The 22,190-nt window shown below is 35.5% G+C and overlaps 2 protein-coding genes across 2 annotated transcripts; both read left to right on the top strand.

Annotated features, from left to right (window-relative positions):
* Positions 1-1,007: 1,007 nt before the first annotated feature.
* On the top strand, positions 1,008-2,140 carry LOC115985422 (zingipain-2-like). The gene is made up of 2 exons (XM_031108362.1): positions 1,008-1,446; positions 1,548-2,140. Exons 1-2 carry the CDS (start codon positions 1,008-1,010, stop codon positions 2,138-2,140), a joined length of 1,032 nt encoding a protein of 343 aa, XP_030964222.1.
* Positions 2,141-6,757: 4,617 nt separating this feature from the next.
* On the top strand, positions 6,758-20,933 carry LOC115985421. Its single transcript, XM_031108360.1, has 7 exons — positions 6,758-7,070; positions 7,163-7,343; positions 10,911-11,172; positions 11,284-11,574; positions 12,660-16,091; positions 20,650-20,718; positions 20,838-20,933. The coding sequence occupies exons 1-7, from the start codon at positions 6,758-6,760 to the stop codon at positions 20,931-20,933; spliced, it is 4,644 nt and encodes a 1,547-aa protein (XP_030964220.1).
* The last annotated feature ends 1,257 nt before the right edge of the window (positions 20,934-22,190 follow it).

Raw genomic sequence — 22,190 nt, 5'->3', positions numbered from 1 at the left:
GCTAGTATTAATTACGAATGAGATGGAAAGTAATAGCATTTAATGACATTTTCTTAGCTGTTATATCTCTTATAAATTTATGGTGTAAAAAAGGTGTAACTTTACAAGAGTTACACTAGGTGTAACTTGAACCTATCTCATATATATATATTCTACTAGGTGGTGGTCCAATTTTTTTTAATAAATTTTAAATACTATAGAAATAAAGTAATTTATTGTTGATTCAAATAAATAATAAAAATTAAATATCATTAAAACCATTTTTTAAGAGAAAGATTACATGATGAATTAGTACTTATTATTCCCCTTTCAAAGAAAAATGACATATAGTATTAATTAAATAATGAAAAATAAATATTTCATTAAATCCATTATTTAGGTGGAAGGTTAAATGAAATCAATTCATTAAAAACTTAGCTTAGGTGAAAGGTTAATTTAATAGGGGCTTCTTCTCAAAAAAGAAAAAAAAAGAAAAAAGAAAAAAGAAAAAAAAGGAAGTTTATTTCCATTTCAAAGAAGAATCACACTTGACACTAATTATTAAAATGAGCATTAATTTTCTAAAAAAGCAAAGCCTTAATTAAAGGATGAGGTGAAATGCTTACTAAAAGATTAGGTAAAAGAATACTCAATTTTTCTGCAACATGTGCCAAAATCTCACTCTCTCCCGGATGGATTTGGATCCACTTCATTTTTATGGAAATAGAGTGTCTATTTAATGGGCAAGATTCAAAGTGGATGATAATTTTAAATAAGCTAGCAAATCTGAACCATATATTTATTTCATTTTGTATCATAGCCATTAAATATACACTTTCCATTTCACTTGGAAATGGATAGATCCAAATCATACAAATCTCTCACACATTAAGTTCCCACTTATATATATAAATATTGATAGTATTGATATTGGGTAGGACCTCTTGGTTCCCTCCAAGCAACCACGAAGGAATTGCGCACATAACAAAAAGCCATTGTCAAAGAACTCTCATCGGATTGTAAAAAATATGGCTTTAACACTAGGGAAAAAACTTATCACAGTCATGTTGTTGGTTTTAGGGACTTGGATATCTAAATCCTTGTCCCGTACATTACTTGAAGAATCCTTTGTTGAGAGACATGAGCAATGGATGACTCAGCATGGACGTAACTACGTAGATGATGCTGAGAAGAAAAGGCGTTTGAAGATATTCAAGGACAATGTGGAGTATATAGACAAAGTCAATAATCAAGGGAATCGCACTTACAGGTTAAGTGTCAATGAATTTGCAGACTTAACGAATGAAGAATTCATTGCCACTCATACTGGATACAAGATTTCCACCCAACCAAGTTCATCACCTAAAAACACTTTTAGATATGGAAACCTAAGCAGAATTCCAATGACTATGGATTGGAGAGAGAAAGGAGCTGTAACCCCCATTAAGAGCCAAGGCCAGTACTGTGGTAAGAGAATAACATTTTCTAAAACTCAAACTAGTCTAGCTTCATTTGCTACATTTATTTATGTCCTAGCAAGATTTTTATTATTATTGATTCTTATTTAGGAAGTTGCTGGGCCTTTTCAGCAGTAGCAGCAGTAGAGGGGATCTATCAGATCAAAACTGGCAACTTGATCTCCCTTTCGGAGCAACAACTAGTGGACTGTGTCGTGGAAGGCAATTCTGGGTGCAATGGTGGTGGTGTCGTGAGTTATGCCTTTACATATATAATACAAAACCAAGGACTAGCCACTGAAGAAAATTACCCATATGAGGCTATGGATGGAACTTGTGACCAAGAAAAGGCATCTATTAACGCAGCTCGCATAAGTGAATTTGTAATCTTACCTTCCAATAATGAGTTAGCAATACTACAAGCAGTGGCCACACAGCCAGTTTCAGTTTCCCTCGACGCTACTGGTCATGACTTGCAGTTTTATGCCAGCGGAGTTTTCAGCGGACAATGTGGGACCAATTTAAGTCATGATGTTACTGCAATTGGGTATGGAACCAGTGAAGATGGTACCAAGTATTGGTTAATTAAGAATTCATGGGGCACCAATTGGGGTGAGAATGGCTATATGAGGATTCAAAGAGATAGTGGAGCTCCAGAAGGTCTTTGTGGCATTGCCATGCAAGCTTCCTATCCAGTTGTTTAGGTCCTCCAAAGGTGATAGATCAAGATACCTTTAGTATTGCTCTCTTTCACTATATGTACGATAAATTTGTTATGAGTGTGAAAATGGCTGTATTGTACTGCTACTTTTAACGTCAAGATCTTAACGTAGTAGTAATAAAAAAGACGTACCTTCCAATATATAGTATGAGGAAAACGTAAGGAATGCTGATAAAATCTTCAAAATTTGGCATTACTACCATCTATATTGCTTTCTTCCTTATCAAAGGTACTAATGACTTTTCCAGACTCGTCATAAACTATTCTAATTAGATTGTATATAAGAATTAATTGCATTTGCATCATTCAGATTCTACAGAAGCTGCAAAGCACCAATACATTTTCGAAGAAAACGACTTGATGTCTACAGTGAAGCATGTATGTAATCATGAAAATTCTATGGAAGCTCGTTTGCAATGAAAAGTTTTTGTTAGCTTTAAGGAAAAATTAATTCTTATTCATTTTGGAAAGTATGAATGTGAAAGGAGAGAACACTATTAATTCTCTGTACTCTGGGAATCTCTCTCTTTCCTTTTGCATTAGTTTCTATATGCTTTTATTTGTGTCTAGAATTCCAAGAAAACAAGGAATGTTATCATTTTTTTAGATATAATTACAAAATGTTGCAAACTCCACAGTTCGAATAATTTCTCCCCTAAATCTCTAAGCATTTAGTGCATAGAGGGTGTAACTACAGAGCCCTTGGCAAGATAGAATGTTACCTAATGCTACTGTTTATATCAATTTGATGACCCTTAAGAAGTAAAATACGTAATAAAAACATAAACCTATACCACAATTACTTCACAAAAATAAAAAGTAGAAAAATGGGAGAACTTATGCAATTTTATTAGTTTAATTGACACTCACGTACTTTGTGCATTTAACCTATGTAGCAATCACATTGAATTTGGACAAGCTTTGTATGGACAACTCAACAACCTCTGGCTATAAAAGTTGGAAGTGAAATGCATTTTAACTATAACCAAATATCTTTTCTAAGCACTAGAAAAATGAAACAAAGGATAATATCCCCGTTTTCTTGTTTTGTGCATGTCGTTCTCTTAGCCTTTGGCCTAAGTAGTTCCTATACATTTGGAAAGCACTATGTACAAATCGTCAACAACCTCAATACTAAATCCCTAAATTACCATTGCAAATCTACAGATAATTATCTTAGCATTAGAACTCTTCAGCCTAAAGGACCATAAGACTTCTCTTTTTGCATCAACTTTTTAGGCACGAAGCAATTCTACTATTACTTTTGGTGCAAGAACTTGCATGCTATTTTTTGATGTATTTATTGGAGACAATAGGTGTCGATACTGCATTATGTCCAACCTCCATTTGCATGCCAATTTGTTAATTTGAGCCTTAAAAAGCCAAAATTAGATTTTTGACATGGAAGAATAAGAAATTACATAAAATAAATTAATTTATCCCGATTGGACGTTGGATAAACTATTTTAATAGTTCAAGAACTCAAAACACCAAAATTACCTTACTTTGACCAACTTTGACCAAGCTGATCAACGGTCCAATTAGCCCAAAGCTCATCCAACTTCCAAATTTCATCTCATTTTAATTAACCTAATCCACCATTCCAAACCATTTGAATAGTCTTGGCAATGTTTGACCAAGTTTGATCAACCATAATCAAGATTTGGTCAAGATTTAACCAGAAATTTGCCTGTCTAATCATCATAAATTTATGTTCATGTTAAAGATCTTGAAATTTTCTTTAAAACAATAGTTTACGGACCTAGATTGGAGTAGAAATGGTTAAGATATTGCAAAAACATTGAATCTTTAGCTAAGGGTTTAGTCATTTTTGCAACATTGAATTATAGTTTAATTTGGATTAAATTATAATAAAACAACCACCAATTGGCTCGAGAGATTAGTCGTTTGAAAGGTCTCATAATGAAATTTGATTTAGCATGCTTGGATAGCAAAAGCTCCACTTGTATGGTATCAAAAAGGATGTCTCAAAGGCCAAACTAGTCAACACCCTAGTGGTTTGTCGAACACAAAAACCCAAAATCTAGACAAAGATATATTCCCCCTTTATTATAAGTAATAATGCTTCATTGAATAAAATTGAAAACATATACGAGACCAAAGCACACAGGCAGTGTACTAAGGAAGAGAAGAATTCTATTGGTATTGGTTATTCAAGAAGAAGGAAGGTAGTAGACAAGAAACAAAAAAGGTATCAAGACAAGCTTGAAGATGTTTAAATTACAAAAAGAGAGAGAGCCCCCTACCAAAGGCAACCCTTAGGACAAGGGTAAATATAAGGAGTGAATGTTTACGTTATGTGCCTCTATTTTATTTAATATTGTCATTTTAAAATTGTATTCGTTGTTTTTTTTTTTTTTTGGAGATAAGTATTCGTTGTCATTTGGGGATGGCTAAATAAATAAGGAGGAGATGGATTGTTGTATTAGTTTTTAAATAAATCTTATCTACTTTTAGATGATAAAGATTGGGTTTCTTTTGAAATTAAATGTTTGTTTTATCTTGTAAAGTTATTTATTTATATGGCTTAATGTTGAATAAGAAAGCAAGCAAAAAAATTCTTAAAAAAAAAAAAAAAAAGCAGGCTAAAAAGTATTAATATTGAACGAAGTTTCACTTTAGAGGTCTTGAATCCCTCGAAGAAGTCCATTTTATAAATCTAGTTGATATTCCGTGCGATGTACGGTGCATATTAAAACATTTTATAATTATGTCCTATGTATAATACTTATCATGTATTGTAATTTTTGGAGAATCAGTATATGTTAGTAGAAAGGACTATCAAGAATATGAACCAAGTACATGAGTAAATGCATAAAATTTTAATTATTTCCAACAATTTAAGTGTAAAATTATCTTTTAATAATATTGTGAGTTCTAGTTAGCTAAACTGATAAAGTTTCTAATAGTTGTATAAGAGATTTAGGATTCAATGCTATAGGTTGAAACTCCCTAAAATATATATATATATATATATTTTGAGAAAGTAATAATAATATTATTGATTGCATGTAAGTAATTTAAAAAAAAAAAAATTTTTCTGGACTTTCTTTCAATTAATTGCTACCAAACGTAACTCAATTTGACCTTGAATGTTATATTCCACATCAATTATTTATTAAGATTACATTAAAATGATCTTAAAAATTAATTTTACATAAAAAATTAATGCACCACCTATAACTAATAAATGTTTGAAAATGATTGCATTTACCCTATTAATACCATGTTTTAATTACATAGCACAAATTAGGTGACTATAGTTTATATATCATTAAGGATTTATGAAATATAAATATTTTTGATTAATATCATTAAAGATTTGAATATACTTTTTATTAAATTTTCAATTATTTAATACTTAAATTAATTTAAGTGTACATTTTTTCTAGTCCTATATAATTCGTTGTAAAAAACCCATATAAATTATTTTTTGTTATAAATAATTAGTGGACCATAGCTAGATAATATATATATATATATATATTTTTTTTTTTTTTGGAGAAGGATAGATAATATTTTTTTGAGAAGCAAAAGATAGCTAGCTAGATAATATAGCACACAGAATTAAGCATTTACCGCCTGAAGGTCTTACAAATTCTAGTGTTTTACCATAAGTTAGCTTCTCCAAACTATAGTTATTAATCACTAAAGGAACCCTCTTTCTATAGGTTAGGTCGAATGACATAATTAACATTATCATGTAAGCTGTAAAAATGATTCGGTTTTTGAAATAAAATATGTGGGACAAACTTATTAGTTGAGAACATAGAAAAATATATCCTAGACAACTTTTATTTTGAAACTTTTACCAGTCAACACATTAGTTTACATACTTGCTAAAAAATATAAGTGGTTGTCCATAATTTTTATTAAAATTTAAATACTATGAAAATAAAATAATTCATTTTTGAATATAAATAAATAATAAATTGATTCTCATAAAAAAAAAATTTCATTAAATCCCCATTGTTTAATTTGGGAAAGATTAAATGCATATAGCCATCAAAACATTTACTTGGGTGAAAGGATAAGTAAATGAATTAGTACTTATTTTCTTTCCAATGAAGAGTGACATGACATTAATTTAAAAATGAGCACTAATTAAAATTAAATATTTCAATAAAATTGTTGTTTAGGTAGAAAGTTAAATGAATCAATTCATTAACTTTTTTTTTTAGATGAAAGGTTAAATGAATTGGTACTTATTTTCCTTTCAAATAATAATGGTATATGAATATAATTATTAAAAAAAAAAATGACCATTAATTTAAAGAGAATGTGAAATACATACTAAAACATGAGGTGGAAAGCTAATTATATATATATATATATATATATATATATATAGAAATATTGCTATTGAGTAGGAAGCCTTGGTTCCCTCCAAACAACCAACAAAGAATTGGACAGATATCAAAAAGCCATTGCCAAAGAACTCTCTTCAATTTGTAAAATAATGACATTGAACACTTGGAAGAAAACTTATCACAATCATGTTATTGATTATAGGGACTTGGATATTTCAAGCCATGTCCCACACATCATTTGAAGATTCCTTTGCTATGAGACATGAGCAATGGATGGCTCAACATGGACGCAACTACGTGACGATGTTGAGAAGATAAGGCGTTTCAAGATATTCAAGGACAATGTAAATTACATAGACAAAGTCAACAATGAAGGGAATCGCACTTACAAGTTAAGTGTCAATGAATCTGCAGATTTAACAAATGAAGAATTCATTGCCACTCGTACTGGATACAAGATTTCCAACCAGCCAACTTCACGTAAAACAACTTTCAGATACGGAAACCTAACTGAAATTCCTACGACTATAGATTGGATAGAGAGAGGAGCTGTTACACCCATTAAGAACCAAGGAACGTGTGGTAAGAGAATAACATTGTCTGGAACTCAAAACTTGTTAGCTTCATTCGCTGCATTTTGTTTTTGTCCTAACAAGATTTCTTTTATAAAGCAGCTTCGATAAGTGCATTTGATGACGTACCTTCCAATGATGAGGGGGCATTACTACAAGCAGTGGCCATCCAACCAGTTTCTGTTGCCCTCGAGGGTTATGGTCCTGACTTTCGATTTTATAGCAGCGGAATTTTTACAGGACAATGTGGTACCGATTTAAACCATGCTGTTACTATAATTGGGTATGGAACGAGTGATGATGGTATACCAATTACTGGTTATTAAAAAATTCATGGGGCATCAATTGGGTGAGAATGGCTATATGAGGATTTTGAGATATAGCGGAGCTCCAGAAGGTCTTTGTGGCCTTGCCCAGAAAGCTTCCTTTCCAGTTGCGTAGGTACTCCAATGGTGACGACTGATCAAGTCACTTATAAGTATTGCTCTCTCTTTCACTATATGTATGTTAAATTTATTATGGCTGTGAAAATGCCTGTACTATATTGCTACTTGTAACGTCAAAATCTGAACGTAGTTGTAATAAAAAAGACGTACCTTCCAATATGAGAAAACGTAAGGAATGCCGATAAACTTTTCAGAATTTCTTACTTTAATGTAGTTGTGAGCCTAAGTTTCAACTAAATTATTGACAAGACCCAATCTGAAATGGGAATGTTACCGGTGAGGTTTCAAACAAATTTTATGAACTAAAAACATCATTACAGCATTACTACCATCTATATTGTTTTCTTCCTTATCAAATTGTGCAGCTACTAATGGCTTTTTCCTGACTAATCATAAACCTAGTCTAATTAGATTGTAGATAAGAACTGCATGTGCTTAATCCAGAATCTATACAAAGTGCAAAGAAGACCAATTCATTTTCTAAGAAAACGACTTGAAGTCCAGAGTGGAGCATGCATGCGATCATAATAATTCTTTGGAAGCTCCTATGAAAAGAAAAATGTTTGTTAACTTCAATGAAAAACTAACTCTAATTCATTTTCCTGGCATTTATGTATTTAATTTTAATGAAGATTTATGCTAAATAGCTGTGTGTGTTTATATATATAGCTTACTACTTATCACTGTTCCATATATGTATTATATGTATGCATGCATGTAAATGTAAATGTAAATGTAAATGTAAATGCATCTAGACAAATTGCAAAATAAGGAATGTTACCTAATGCTACTGCTTTTATTGATTTGATGAGCCAAAGAAGCAAAATCCCTATAAAAAACACAAGCACAATTACTTCACAAAAAAGGGGACAAAAGAAAAATAGAAGAAATTACGCAATTTTAGGAATGTAATTATTGAGATTCTCCTTCTTTGTCAAAGCCTTACCGACTTTTTAGGTGTCCCTTTTCAATTGGCATGTGTTGCAATTGCTAAACTTGCAGCTTAATTATAGCATAAAAGGGAATTGATAGAACCAGACATCACGACCTAGTTTATAAGACAAAAAGATAACATCGCCAAAGGGCTTTGTTGCTTAGTTATCTTACAAATGGACTACTAGTGTGCTTCATTTGGTTTTGTTCACAATATAAAGAGAAGTTGATGTGTGAGAGAGAGACATACAAAGATTGACAGAATAATTTGTACATTTTGTGTGTTATGGTACAAAAAGAGAGATTTAATATAGACACACTATGTGTAGTATAAGTAATATGAGTGTAGGACAAGTACAATAGTATAATCGGCCTAAGCCTAGCGAGCGAATAGTCTAACTTATATACTAACATCCCCCTCAAACTCAATGTAGCCTGGAAGAAACCAACTGGAGTTTGGATGTAAGATTCCAAAGGTGATCGGGCAGTTCAGACTTGGTGAGGACATCTGCAAGCTGTTGTGCTGAGGAAATGGAGTGCAGCTGAAGAGTGTTGTGCTTGAGATGATGACGAGTGATCTTACAAGCTTGTTAGTGGTGTTAACATTTAGCTTATTGATTTTTCTGTTAACACTATTCTGAATATGCAACAAAATCACTAACTTAAACAAAAATTTGCCTATTGGCACCGCCCTCCTCAAATTTTAGTTAGAATTTGGCTTGCTTAAATTTTTAGTTTCTTTTTTGAATTTGACCCTTCAAAATGTAAAATTTACATCCTAAACATTTATAATTGGCCCATCAAAATTTTGAAGTAATTAAAAAAAACCCAAAAACAAAATAGCCAGAAGATGGCCCATTCCTCAGGCCCATGGACTTCCAAATGCCAAAAAAAATTAAAAAAAAAAAAATAATAATAAAAACAAAACAAAACAAATGTCTTTTAGTTATCGTGTCTTGCGCTGCCAATCCTCTTGTTGTTAGCTCAAGGTCATCAGCTCGGCTTTAGGCTTCTGTTTTCCAGTGCAAACCGAAACCATCGGCTCTGTGTGTGTGTGTTTATTTGCTTACTGCTAAAGAGTAAAAGAAACTGAAATTTTTTTATGAGAAAATCTGGATATAAACCGAAATTGGAGTACGCTTTCCAAAAAAAAAAAAAAAAAAAAACCGAAATTGGAGTACAACAAGATACATGATGAGGCTACAACATTGGAGGCAGTCCAGGTGGATGAGGTGTCTCACCATTGGAGGGGGAAACCCCTTCCACACCTGGCTGGTCTCATTACATCTAGCAAAACAAGTACATGCGCTACCTTATTGTAATCCCTTTTCAGGTGCCTGATTTTCCAACTGCTGAAGCATTCCATAAGGCTCAAAATTCCTTGGACAAGATGGCCAATTTCCCCGCTGACTTCCTTTGCCAAGATGCTTTGAACAACTGGGAGAGAATCTGACTCAATGATAACTTGTTGAAGTTCCAGTTCCTTTGCCAGGAAGATCCTAGCTTCCACAACCATGATTTCTGTGTCCATCACAGTATAGTTGCCTGGGAGTACTAATCGCTGCTTAGTTTGGTTCTAAAGAAAATTAACAAAAATCTCAAATATATTTTATTGATGAATAAATGAAATTAGATGGCTTTAGCCTAAGGTACAATATAATTCAAAGAAAATATAAGGCTTATTTCCTAATTACAACTAAAAAACCTTTCAACCAATTCTCCATCATTTCATGTAAACAAGATACATGAACCTAATCTACATGGCATTTGAATGATGCCTTTATTTTAATTTTTTCTCATTATTAATTTTATGTGACTTTTTTCAAGATATTTTCATGAGATAAAATTTATTATTTACATCTTGGGCACATGAAATATTATGAATTTAATCAATTCCAAAGCCTAATCTAATATTGCAGATTCTTCGTATTTAAGGATTTTCTAGCACATGCATTACAAACTAGATCGTCTCTTCATATATATGTAAGAACAAGCGTTCTTTTTCTCTCCCAGCGTAGGAGCTTTTCTCTCTCGTTTCAGAACGAGCACCTTTCTCTCGTCTTTCGCGAGTCTTTCCTCCCTTCTTGTTATGGGATCTTGCTGGATATGGTTTAGCCCATAATCTCACCTCTACATCTCACTATTATGGACCAACCAGTTATAGAGGGATTACAACATCTCCAACTCACCAAAGAAGAAGAAGAAGATATTTCCATTTCAACTACAAGCAAATCAGAGCTTTTAGAAGAATGCGCACTGAGCTTGTTTGGCCGTCTTCTTGCAGATTGAAACCAGAATTCGAGAGCTCTAAAAAGCACTCTCAGATCAGCTTGGAAGTTAGGTTCGGATTTGAGAATCGTGGATGTTGGAAAAAATATTTTTTAGTTCAAATTCAACTCCAAATATCAGATGGAATGGGTTGAAAGGAACGGACCGTGGAACTTTGACAACAATCTCTTGCTCATGTGCAGATGGAGAAAGGGATTATCAGTCACAAATATTACTTTCACCCACTCTCCATTTTGGGTCCAAGTTTGGGGACTTCCCTTTGAGAATATGTCTGAAGAAGTTGGAAGGGATTTAGGTAGCAGTTTGGGAAAATACATTGAGACCGATAAGCGGTCCTGGATGTCGGAACAGGCTAAATTCATGAGGGTACGTGTGGATTTACCCATTAATAGGCCGCTGCGAAGGGGTGGCAACATTGTTAACCCAGAAGGTGAGAAGTTCTGGGTATCATTTAAATATGAAAGGCTTCCCACCTTTTGTTTTCTTTGTGGAATCCTGGGACATGATGAACGACACTGCTCAGGAAACTCCAACAATTCTGAAGCTCATAGGTAGTACGGTGACTGGTTACGGGCAAATGGGGGTCTGAAAAGTGGAAGTGAGAAGCCAAAAGTCTCAAGTGGCGATGGTTATGAGGCACGAAAGGAGGGTGGCTCCGTTGACCGGCAAACACCTTCGGCCACTGATTCAATGGACATGGAAGCAGAGCAGGTAGAACTCCCAAGGACCATTCAAATTCAAAATCAAAATCCCACACATCCCAAGAACACGCAACCAGGACATGGTGGTGTTTCTGCCAAGCCATCAGTCAAGTCACCAGCTAGAAATCCGGCAAAAGTTGACAAGGTGAGTCTCTTGAGCCCAACGCCTCTCTTTGAAAAATGCTCAAATGAATCTCAAAAAATCTTAGTAACTGGTAAGGAGGTCTGTGATGAGTCTTCTACTGTGGGCCTCCCTAAGCAAACCACATTTGAGGCCCATGAAGTTACCAGCCCATTAAAACAAATAAATAAGCCCCCTATTAGTAATGAAACCACCACCGTCCCTCTAAGCCCAAGAAAAGGAAATTGGAAGAGAATAGCTAGAGCCCAAGGAAAACAAACCCAAACCTCAACTTCTAGTCCAGATTCTCAAAATCTGATGGGGCTCACGGGTTCTAAAAGAGTTGGCAAGTTAGTCTTCTCAGAAGAAGAAAACGAATGCAAACCTCCAAAGAAACTTTGTGACTCACACCACTCCAACACTCATGATACCACTGAGAGATCGGCGGTGGCTGCCAAGCAGCACCGCCGGGAGCCATGAATTCCTTGTGTTGGAACTGCCGGGGAATTGGGAGCCCTCGGACAGTTTTTGCGCTCCGCGACTATGTGCGGCGCTGGAATCCCAGAATAGTTTTCCTCTTGGAAACTAAATCAAAGAACAGATGTATGGAAAAAGTAAAATTCAATCTTGGTTTCACAAACGGTTTATATGTTCCAAGCAGGGGCCGGAGTGGAGGCCTTGCTCTACTATGGTCCAGTGATACAAATTTGGAGATTAAGAGTTATTCCAATCATCACATCGATGCTATAATCACAGAAGCTGACAATGGCCTTTCCTGGAGATTTACCGATTTTTATGGATATCCGGAAACACATTTAAGGGAAGAATCCTGGAAACTCCTCCTCCATCTTAATAGTCAATTTAATTTGCCTTGGTTTTGCTGTGGTGATTTTAATGAAATTCTTTCAATGACTGAAAAAGCAGGTGGTGCCCAGCGTTCCTAATCTCAAATGGATGGTTTCCATTGAATGGTAAATCAGTGTGGTTTCAAGGACCTGGGGTACTGTGGCCCAGATTATACGTGGTGTAATATGAAGGAAGGGAGCAACAGAATTTCGCTCCGTCTGGACAGAGCTTTTGCCAATACTGAATGGCTTGAACATTTCTAGGTGCCAATTGTTCACCACCTGGCCGATTCCACCTCTGATCACTGCCTTCTTGCTATCACTGACTCACTCCCTCCAACCCGTAAAGGTATTCGCCGTTTCCATTTTGAGGCTATGTGGATCGAAAGGGAGGATTGTCGTGAGGTGATTGAAGCTGCATGGCAATCGGGCTCTCTCTCCACCACCCCTGAAGGGGTTGCTTCTAATCTCCAACGTTGTGCAAGTGCTTTGGCAAGTTGGAATCAGACTGTGGTAGGCGGTATACCAAAGAAAATTGCAGAGAAAAGAAGAATTCTTAATTCCATTACCACTGTTGATCAGCAAGGTGATAGAGGGGCAGAGATTAATCAGCTTAGGGAGGAAATAAATGATCTTTTGGACAGTGAGGAGACCATTTGGCGACAACGCAGCAAGGTTCATTGGTATAGGGATGGAGATAGAAACACTAAGTTTTTTCATGCCCGTGCTTCGGAAAGGAAGAGAAAGAATACCATTTTGGGGCTTTGGAATGATGATGGGATTTGGTGTGAAAGCAAGGAAAGTATCACTGCCACTGCTATTTCTTACTTTAAGAAAATTTATACCACCTCTTCCCCCACTGGGATCAATGAAGTCATAAGTGCAATCCCTAGGCGTGTCACAGAAGAAATGAACATAGAGCTCACCAAAACTTTCACAAGTGAGGAAGTCTTGAAAGCTCTGCAGCAACTCCACCCCAACAAAGCACCTGGGCCAGATGGTATGTCCGCAATCTTTTTTCATAATTATTGGGACATTGTAGGATCTAATATCATTAATATGGTCTTAAGTGTGCTGAACTCTAATCTGCCTATGACTGATATAAATAAGACTAACATTTCCCTCATCCCAAAAACCAATCAACCCACCAAAATGACTGAATTCCATCCCATCAGCCTTTGCAACACTACCTATAAAATCATTTCAAAGGTCCTAGCCAATAGACTCAAAGCCATTCTTCCAAACATCATATCTGAGAACCAAAGTGCTTTTACCCCCGACCGCCTAATCACGGACAATGTCCTTGTAGCCTTCGAGTTCATGCATTATCTAAATCATAAAAGTGAAGGAAAAGAAAACTATATGTCTATTAAACTAGATATGAGCAAGGCATTTGATAGGGTAGAATGGAATTTTATTAAAGGTGTGATGGTAAAGTTGGGCTTTGTGGATAAATGGATTGACCTTGTTATGAATTGTGTCTCCTCTGTTTCTTACTCAGTGCTTATAAATGGAGAGGCTTGTGGGAACATTTCTCCTTCAAGGGGCATCAGGCAGGGAGACCCGCTCTCCCCTTGCCTTTTTCTCCTTTGTGCTGAGGGGTTTTCAGCCCTCATTCATGAAGCTGCCAGGAATCAACAAATAAATGGAATTTCCATTTGTAGAGGCTGCCCTTTGATCACCCATTTCTTCTTTGCTGATGACAGCCTTTTGTTTTGCAAAGCAAAGGTTCAAGAATGTCACGCACTCATAAGTATTCTCAACAAATATGAAGAGGCTTCGGGGCAGAAAATCAACACTGATAAATCTTCAGTTTTCTTTAGCCCAAACACCCCTCAAGACTTAAAGGAAAGCATTCTTGACATTCTTGGTCCTATGCAAGATTCTCGGCATAATAAATATCTGGGGCTGCCCTCCATCATTGGGAAATCAAAAACACAAGTGTTTGCCGAAGTTAAGGATAGAGTAGCTAAAAAACTTGCTGGCTGGAAGGGTAAACTCCTTTCAATTGGTGGGAGGGAGATCCTTATCAAAGCGGTGGCTCAAGCGGTGCCTACATACACTATGAGTTGTTTTCAACTTCCTAAGACACTTTGCCATGATTTGGAAAGTATGATGCGGAGTTTTTGGTGGGGGCAAAAGGATAAGGAGAACAAAATTGCGTGGGTCAGTTGGAAGAGAATGTGTCGGTCCAAATTTCATGGTGGTATGGGCTTTCGAAACATACAAGCCTTCAACCTTGCCATGTTAGCTAAGCAAGGTTGGAGAATTCTCACCAACCCAGACTCCCTAGTGGCTCAAGTCTTCAAAGCAAAATACTTTCCTTACAACGATATTCTCAATTCCAAAAAAGGGAGCAACCCCTCATATGCTTGGCGAAGCATTCACAATAGTCTTGAGGTAATCAGAAGGGGCACAAGGTGGAGAGTGGGCAATGGACGTCGTATCCATATTTGGGAAGATAGATGGCTGCTTACGCCATCAACCCACAAGGTGTTTTCCCCCCAAGTAGCCTTTGAAGACTATCCCATGGTTTCTTCCCTCATAGACATTGACACTAAATGGTGGAAAATTGATGTGATTAGAGCCACCTTTTTGCCTCACGAAGCCAGCACCATTCTAAAAATCCCTATAAGCTACAACCTACCCAAGGATAGCCTTATTTGGATAGGCAACAAAGGAGGAACATTTTCTGTCAAGAGTGCATACCACATTGCTATGGGTTTGGTGGATTCAAGTGAGGATGGAGAAAGTAGCTCAAGCTGCTCAAGGACTTTACTGTGGAAACGGATTTGGCAGCAAAAAGTTCCTCCAAAACTCAAAATCTTTGCTTGGAGGACATGTGTTAATGGTCTTCCAACTATGCAAAATCTAAACCACAGGGGAATTCATTGTTTTAGCTTCTGCCCATTATGTGATAAAGTCTTTGAAACCACTGTCCACGCACTCCTCCACTGTGATCATGCAAAAATGACTTGGGGTTTCTGGCACAACTGTCCAATTGATCTCTCTTATCCTTATTGTGACTTGGTGGATGTGGCTCTTGACTTCATTGCAAAAGGCTCTCCAAGTGATCTAGAACTTTTCTTTGCTGTTGCTTGGTCAGTTTGGTGGAATCGTAATCAAGCAATCCATGAGGATTCTGGTTCTCCTCCTCTTCAAGCTTGGGAAATGGCTTGCAAAGTTATAGCTGAATACAAGGCAGCCTGCTCCTTTCCGATTTTTGCTCAAGCCCCTCCTTTGACCATTTGGAAAGCTCCCCCCTTAGGCTTCTACAAAGTCAATACAGATGCAGCTGCATCTAATGATGAGAGAAATTCCTGCATTGGTGTGGTCATCCGTGGCTGCAAGGGTGAAATTCTGGCAGCTTCTTCCAAGGTCCTCCCAGCATGTTTTTCTGCTGAGATTTCAGAGGCTATTGTTGTTCTGGAAGGTGTGCTTCTTGTAGTGAAAATGGAGGTTTCTCATGTTATTATTGAGTCCGATGCCTTGTCCATTATTCAAGCTATCAATGATGGGGTCTTTGGTGGTGAGATTGGTCACATTGTTCAGAATATTTGGGAAGTCTCTTCTTGTTTTAACTGGTGTTCCTTTCATCATTTGAAAAGGGAAGGCAACAGAGTTGCCCATGAACTTGCAAAAGCTGTTAGGATCACTGATAAGTCACAGGTCTGGGAAAGAGCTATTCCAAGCAAGGTTTTCAGACCCGGACCATTCATTGAACCGTAAAAGGGAGAGATTCAAGGGTTTTGAGGTTGGACCGAGGTCGAACCGGGGTCGAACCGTGATGACGTCATAATTAATTTAATAATTATTTTAAATATATATAAAAACATTAAATTAATAAAAAAAATAGAAAAATTAACTAAAATAGCCTAATTCATTTAGAAAAGCTTATTTCTAAAAAATACATAAAACTTACAAAAATACAGTACACAATTACACATTGTTACACACTAGACAAAAAAAACTCCTTCCCATCAAAAATGCATGAAAGAAACAAGTCACTAGACAAAAAAACTTTTCAAATGTAACATCCTTTCCACAAGTTAATTGAACCATAATACAAAAACTGATCCCTAAAACATCCTAATCCCACATTCACTTTTCCTTTTCAACTTTCCACAGAACCTACTCATTATGCAACAGACCCAAAAAAAAAAAATATATAAAACTAAATAATTAACTTGTATTGCTGGGAAAGCATAGGGTTTCTGAGAATAATGTCTTCTTATCTGGGAAAGCACAGGGTTTCTGCAAGTCATTGGTACTTGTATTACTGTTTTTGCTTCTTCTCACTTTGACTAGCTATTAGCTTACTTTTGTTTCACACTGTTTTTGCTTCTTCTCACTTTGACTAGCTATTAGCTTACTTTTGTTTCACATTTTGATTAGTCATTTCTTCTTCATTGTGCTTGTCAAGTATGTGAGACATTAGGGCCAATTGTTTTCAGGACACCATCATAAGAAAAAGCTAGTTAAGATACTATAAGGCGTCTGCCTGTTCTATCACTGAACTCATTTTGAAACAGGTCCATGGTCCACCTGTTCTATTCTTGAGGGTCATTTTTCTTCTTCTCTTTTTATTTTTTTATTAATATGTGGTCTGATAGCTGTAGTTAAGTAAATTTGAAATCTAGCATATTCAGATGCTATGTTAATTCTGGGATTTCAATTATGTTGAGATTGCTTTTAGTAATGGGGCAAATGATTTGAGAATAATGTAAATATTATTGAAACCAACAGCAATAAAAAATACAAAAAAAAAAAAAAAAAACATGCAGCAAGAAGTTGCAGACACAACAAAGTAATTTTGGCAGACAGAAACACCAATTGACCCAAATCAATTTTCACAATTACAATAATATCACAAGCCTTGTCTTCACATACACCAACACTTCAGATCTATATCATCATCCACAATCAATTTTCAATTGACCCAAATCAATTTACACACCAACACTTCAAATCTATATCATCATCCACAATCAACTTGCAAATATTAACAAAGAAAAAACAGATTAAAGTACCAACGACGGCGACGGCGACGAGGCACAGAGTGAGCTGCGACGGGGACGAGGGAGAGAGGCAGAGATGAGCGTGAGAGAGTGAGCTGCGATCTGGGTTGAGCTGCGACGGCAACGAGGGAGAGAGGTAAAGACGAGAGAGTGATTGAGACTTTGAGAGAGTGAGGAAGAGATCTGGGCTGAGCTGCAACAGTGCGACGGCGACGAGGGAGAGAGTGATTGAGAGAGTGAGGATTGAGGAAGAAATCTGGGCTGAGCTGCGACAGTGCGACGGTGACGAGGGAGAGGCAGAGACGAGAGAGTGATTGAGACTTGAGAGAGTGAGGATTGAGAGTGATTTTTGAGAGAGGCAGAGACGAGTGAGGATTGAGAGTGATTGAGAGAGGGTTTCAGAGTGAGGCTAAGAGTGATTTTTGAGAGAGGGTTAAAAAAAAAAGGTGGAACGACGCCGTATAGGGGGAAAAAAAAAAAAAAAAAAAAAAAAAAAAAAAAGAGCTGAAATTAGGGAACCGTCCGAACCGTGTGAACCGGTCACGGTTCACAGACCCGGACGGTCGGACCGCGGTCCGGACGGTTCCATGCTTTTTTCGCATGGAACGGTTCCTTACCTTAAATGGACCATGAATCTGAACGGTTCCCGGGTTTTCCGGTCGGACCGTACGGTCCGGTCCGGGTTTAATAACCTTGATTCCAAGTCCTGTTGAGCATATTGTTATTGAGGAATTTTGCTTGTAATGCTTTTGCTCTCTCTGTTGTCTTACAATTTCAGTTGAATGAAATTCAATTGTTTCCTATCAAAAAAAAAAAAAAAAAAATGTAAGAACAATTATTTCCAAGTAATATTTTTGATCTAGCATGATCTTAAGTTTAAGAAAACGATGAATGATAATTTATTTATTTATTTTTATGAATAATGAACGAATTAAAAAAATGAATGTGCTAACATATGATTAATTAAATAAATATACCACAATAATTAATCTAAAAATACTATTAACTATTAATTAAAAGAGAAAAATTTAGATACAATACCTTATATGTAGCTCTTTAAATTCCCAAATTAAATTATTTCACGTGTCCAACTTATCCAACTCAGCAAACACAGCGTTACACCCCTGTTTAACGTTGGCAACAGAATAAAATCTACTAGATTCACTAACGAGATTACACAAGAAAAAACTGGCCACCTTAACCCAACGTTGTCGTTGACAATGGCATCCATTGGAGGAGCTTGTTGAGCACAAACCTTAACAAAATAAACGGCCACCATAATCCACACTCGCTACTCCCTACCCAAGGGCATATTTAGTAAATAAATGTTTCCCATGGCCATTAATTCAAATTGTTTCCAAACCAACGCAGCGCTATACATATTAGATAGATAGATGTGCTATGTTCACTATATTTTCACAACTAATTATAGGTAATTAGTTGTTATTAGTTCTAATTTAAATCTATCACTGAAATGACTTTTCTACCCCTTCAATAATAACTTGTAACAAACTACCACATAGGATTTATTGTAAAAATCCTGTAAAAATGTTGTGAAAATATTGTGAACTTTTCTCTTAAATAAAACAAAATAGCTAAACAAATCAGACACCGGTATTGTTGTCTTCTTCAAGATTTTTACTCCCTGCTAATAGTTTTTATTTTATTTTTGCTTGTGTTATTATATATATATATATATATATATATATATATCTTCAAAAAGTTGAGTTTCTTTGGTGCAATCTGTGTTGTTCTTTTCTACAAAATCTCAACTTGGAATTCTAAATCTTAGGGCTTTATCAGATCGAGTTTGGAGAGAGACACTAATGGTGCTCATGTGAGGCAGTGGGTTCATTTTGTATCGGTGTCCAGTGGTTCCTCGACCACGTGAAGCAGATCCGTAGAGGGCTGCTGTCACGTGCAGGAAGTTCTTGCTGGTATGAGAAACGTGAGGAACAGGAGTTGTGTTTTTCATGTTATGTGATTGTTTGTTATTTATTTGATTTCAATAAAAGTCATGTTTGAGTCAAATTAGGAAATTTGATTAGAACGTTGTTGTTAACGTTAAGGTTGTTAAGGATGAGTTTGGTTCAGTTTTTTGAAAAAGTGCATAATGAAAAAGTGGAGTTTTGTAAAAGTGCATAATGAAAAAGTGGAGTTTCAAAAAGCTGAGTGTTTGGTAAAAACTGTTAAAAAGTGCATAATGAAAAAGCTGAGTGTTTGGCTAGCACTTATAAAAGTGGCTTTTTGAGGGATAAAAGACCAAAAAGGACAATGTATATATAAGTGAATTTATTTCATACTTTTTTTTTATGTGAGTTTGTTTCATACTTAAATCAATTACTTCATTATACTTAAATCAATTTTTCTCTTTCTAAAAAAATTATTTTTTTTCTTACCAATATTAGCTAATAATAACCTACCACTTAAGATTTATTGTGAAAGTATTGTAAAAATATTGTGATAAAAATTGATACTAATTTTAATTTGAACGTACTATTAAAATTATTTTTTTCTCTTTCTAAAAAAATTATTTTTTCTCACAAGTGTTAGCTAATAATAACCTACTACTTAATATTTATTGTGAAAATATTGTGATAATATTTCCTTCTTTTTCATTTTTTTTCTCCTCCACTCACTTATCACATTTTCTTCTTTTTTTTCTTTTTTTTTTTTCCCTCTTTTTTCTAGTCCACACACGTACCCACTCTTTTCCTTTGTTTCCTTCTTTCCTTTCTTTTTCCATATCACTTCTCCAAGTTCCAGAACGTCCCAGAGAGCTCTCCTTCTTCCTCCTTTTTTTTTTTTTTTTTTTTTTCTTAGCTCTTCGTCTGCATGATTCTTCCTCTTTTTTTTTTTTTTTTTTTTTTTTTTAGCTCTTCGTCTGCATGATTCTCATCAAACGAAGATAGAGGGGAAATCCAAAAGGGAGGAATGGGTCAGATCGGTGCTTGATCTCTGCCTTCACCGCTGCCTGTCTTCCTCTCCACCGTTGCTTGATCTCTTCCCCACTGCCAACGACATGCGGCGGAAATCGGTTTTTTTTTTTTTTTTTTTGGTTATGATTTCATTATTGGGTTCCTTTGTAAAATTGTGTAAAATTGGTTTGATTTTGTTGATTTTGTGTTTGGATTATCAAATGTTGAAATGGGTTGTGGTGGTAGACCGGTGATTGTTGGGTGGTGCTCTGTTTGTATTTGGTTGATACTTTATTGACCGGTGTTGGTCTGTAACAGAGGAGCGGAGAAGAGAAAAGGGCAAAGTTTATTGGTGATGGGTATTTCGGTATTTTCAATATTGCAACGGTAATAATACAAAACGCGCAGAGCGCGTTTTCATTTATGGACCCTCAGGGGTCCATAAGCCATTCCGCGTTTTCCCTCAGTTTTTTCTAAAAGTTCAAAACGCAACTTTTATAAAAAAGTTGCGTTTTGAGCTTACCAAACGCAAAACTGGGTTGATCTTTTTTGAAAAAGCGCTTTTTGGGCTTCAAATGCTGAACCAAACGGGCACTAAGTAGTAGTCCGAATCTTTAGAAGTTGAGTTTTAGTGGTCCTTTTTATTTTGGGTTGCTCAGTTATCCATATTGTATTTAAGTTGCTGAAGTATTTTCAAATGAAGGCTTCTGAATTATCTATCAAAGTGAATACTAAGGAGGCTGAATACCTCCAAACAATCCAGTTATTATTTTCATTGTGTTCTCTCAAATTTGATAGCCACCATGGGGAACGATAAGGAACCATACGTTCCAGCTGCCTTGTGGTGGTTCAGTTCTGCTGGGCTAGAGAGGTTGGGTTCTGAGGTTTTTCTCGTGGGCCGAGTTTTCTAACGCAACCAAGGGAAAAAAAGAAAAAAAAAAAGAAAAACAAAGAGATGTTAACGCGGTTAGTTGAATTATTTAAATAGACACATAGCTAAATTTTAAAAAGAGTACTTAAGGAACATCATCAAAGGGATTGGATTTAAATTTTGTTATAATTAAAAAATCTGAATTCAAACATAGTTAAAATTAAGAAAACCCTTTTTTTAATATATATATATATATATATATATATATATATATATATTATGAACATAGTTTAGGATGACAAAATTTAAAGGAAAAAAAAATTAATAAATTGAAAATGAGGATTCCGAAGTTGGGTCCTAATGATTTTGGTAGGTCATTTTTTTGGTTACTTTTTCTGTATTTTTTGCTTCTTTAATTCTTTGAACGCCGAATCAGTATTCAACCAATCATTTGTTGATTTCACAGTTTAAGACGTAAGAAATAAAAGGTATTATGAATGATTTGCTAAACCACCATTCCAGCGGCCAGCCCCAGACCAAGAGTTTTAACTTTTAAACGACTCACTCAACTTGCATGATTGCATCAGTAAGAAGCAAGGAAAAGAAGAGGAAGATACTGTAGGGTATATCTTCAGTAATGAGATCTGGGGGAGTTCAGTGCAGTTAGAATTCCTATAGTGAGCAACGGTACAATAGTAACAATACACAGGGCTCTTTCTTCTTTTGTTTAATTCATATACAACTTTGGTTCTTCCTTTAGTTTTTCTTGGGTTCAAATCATCATATTGTAAGATTAACTAAAAAAAAAGTAATGGAGTTTTGAAGACAATACAGATATGCATTTCCGAAAAGTACCCGTTTGATTTTGATGTGGACTATACGGTGGAGAGGGATAATCATACTTTGATTCTCAAAACCTTTTCCAAAATCTAAATTTCTTGATCCATTTTTCACTTGTTGACATGCTGCTTTGTTGCTCTAGCTCATT

This window comes from Quercus lobata, chromosome 4 (genome assembly GCF_001633185.2).
Source record: "Quercus lobata isolate SW786 chromosome 4, ValleyOak3.0 Primary Assembly, whole genome shotgun sequence".
Classification (NCBI taxonomy): domain Eukaryota; kingdom Viridiplantae; phylum Streptophyta; class Magnoliopsida; order Fagales; family Fagaceae; genus Quercus; species Quercus lobata.
The sequence above is the reverse complement of the archived record's forward strand: the minus strand, read 5'-3'. Positions and strand labels throughout refer to the sequence as shown.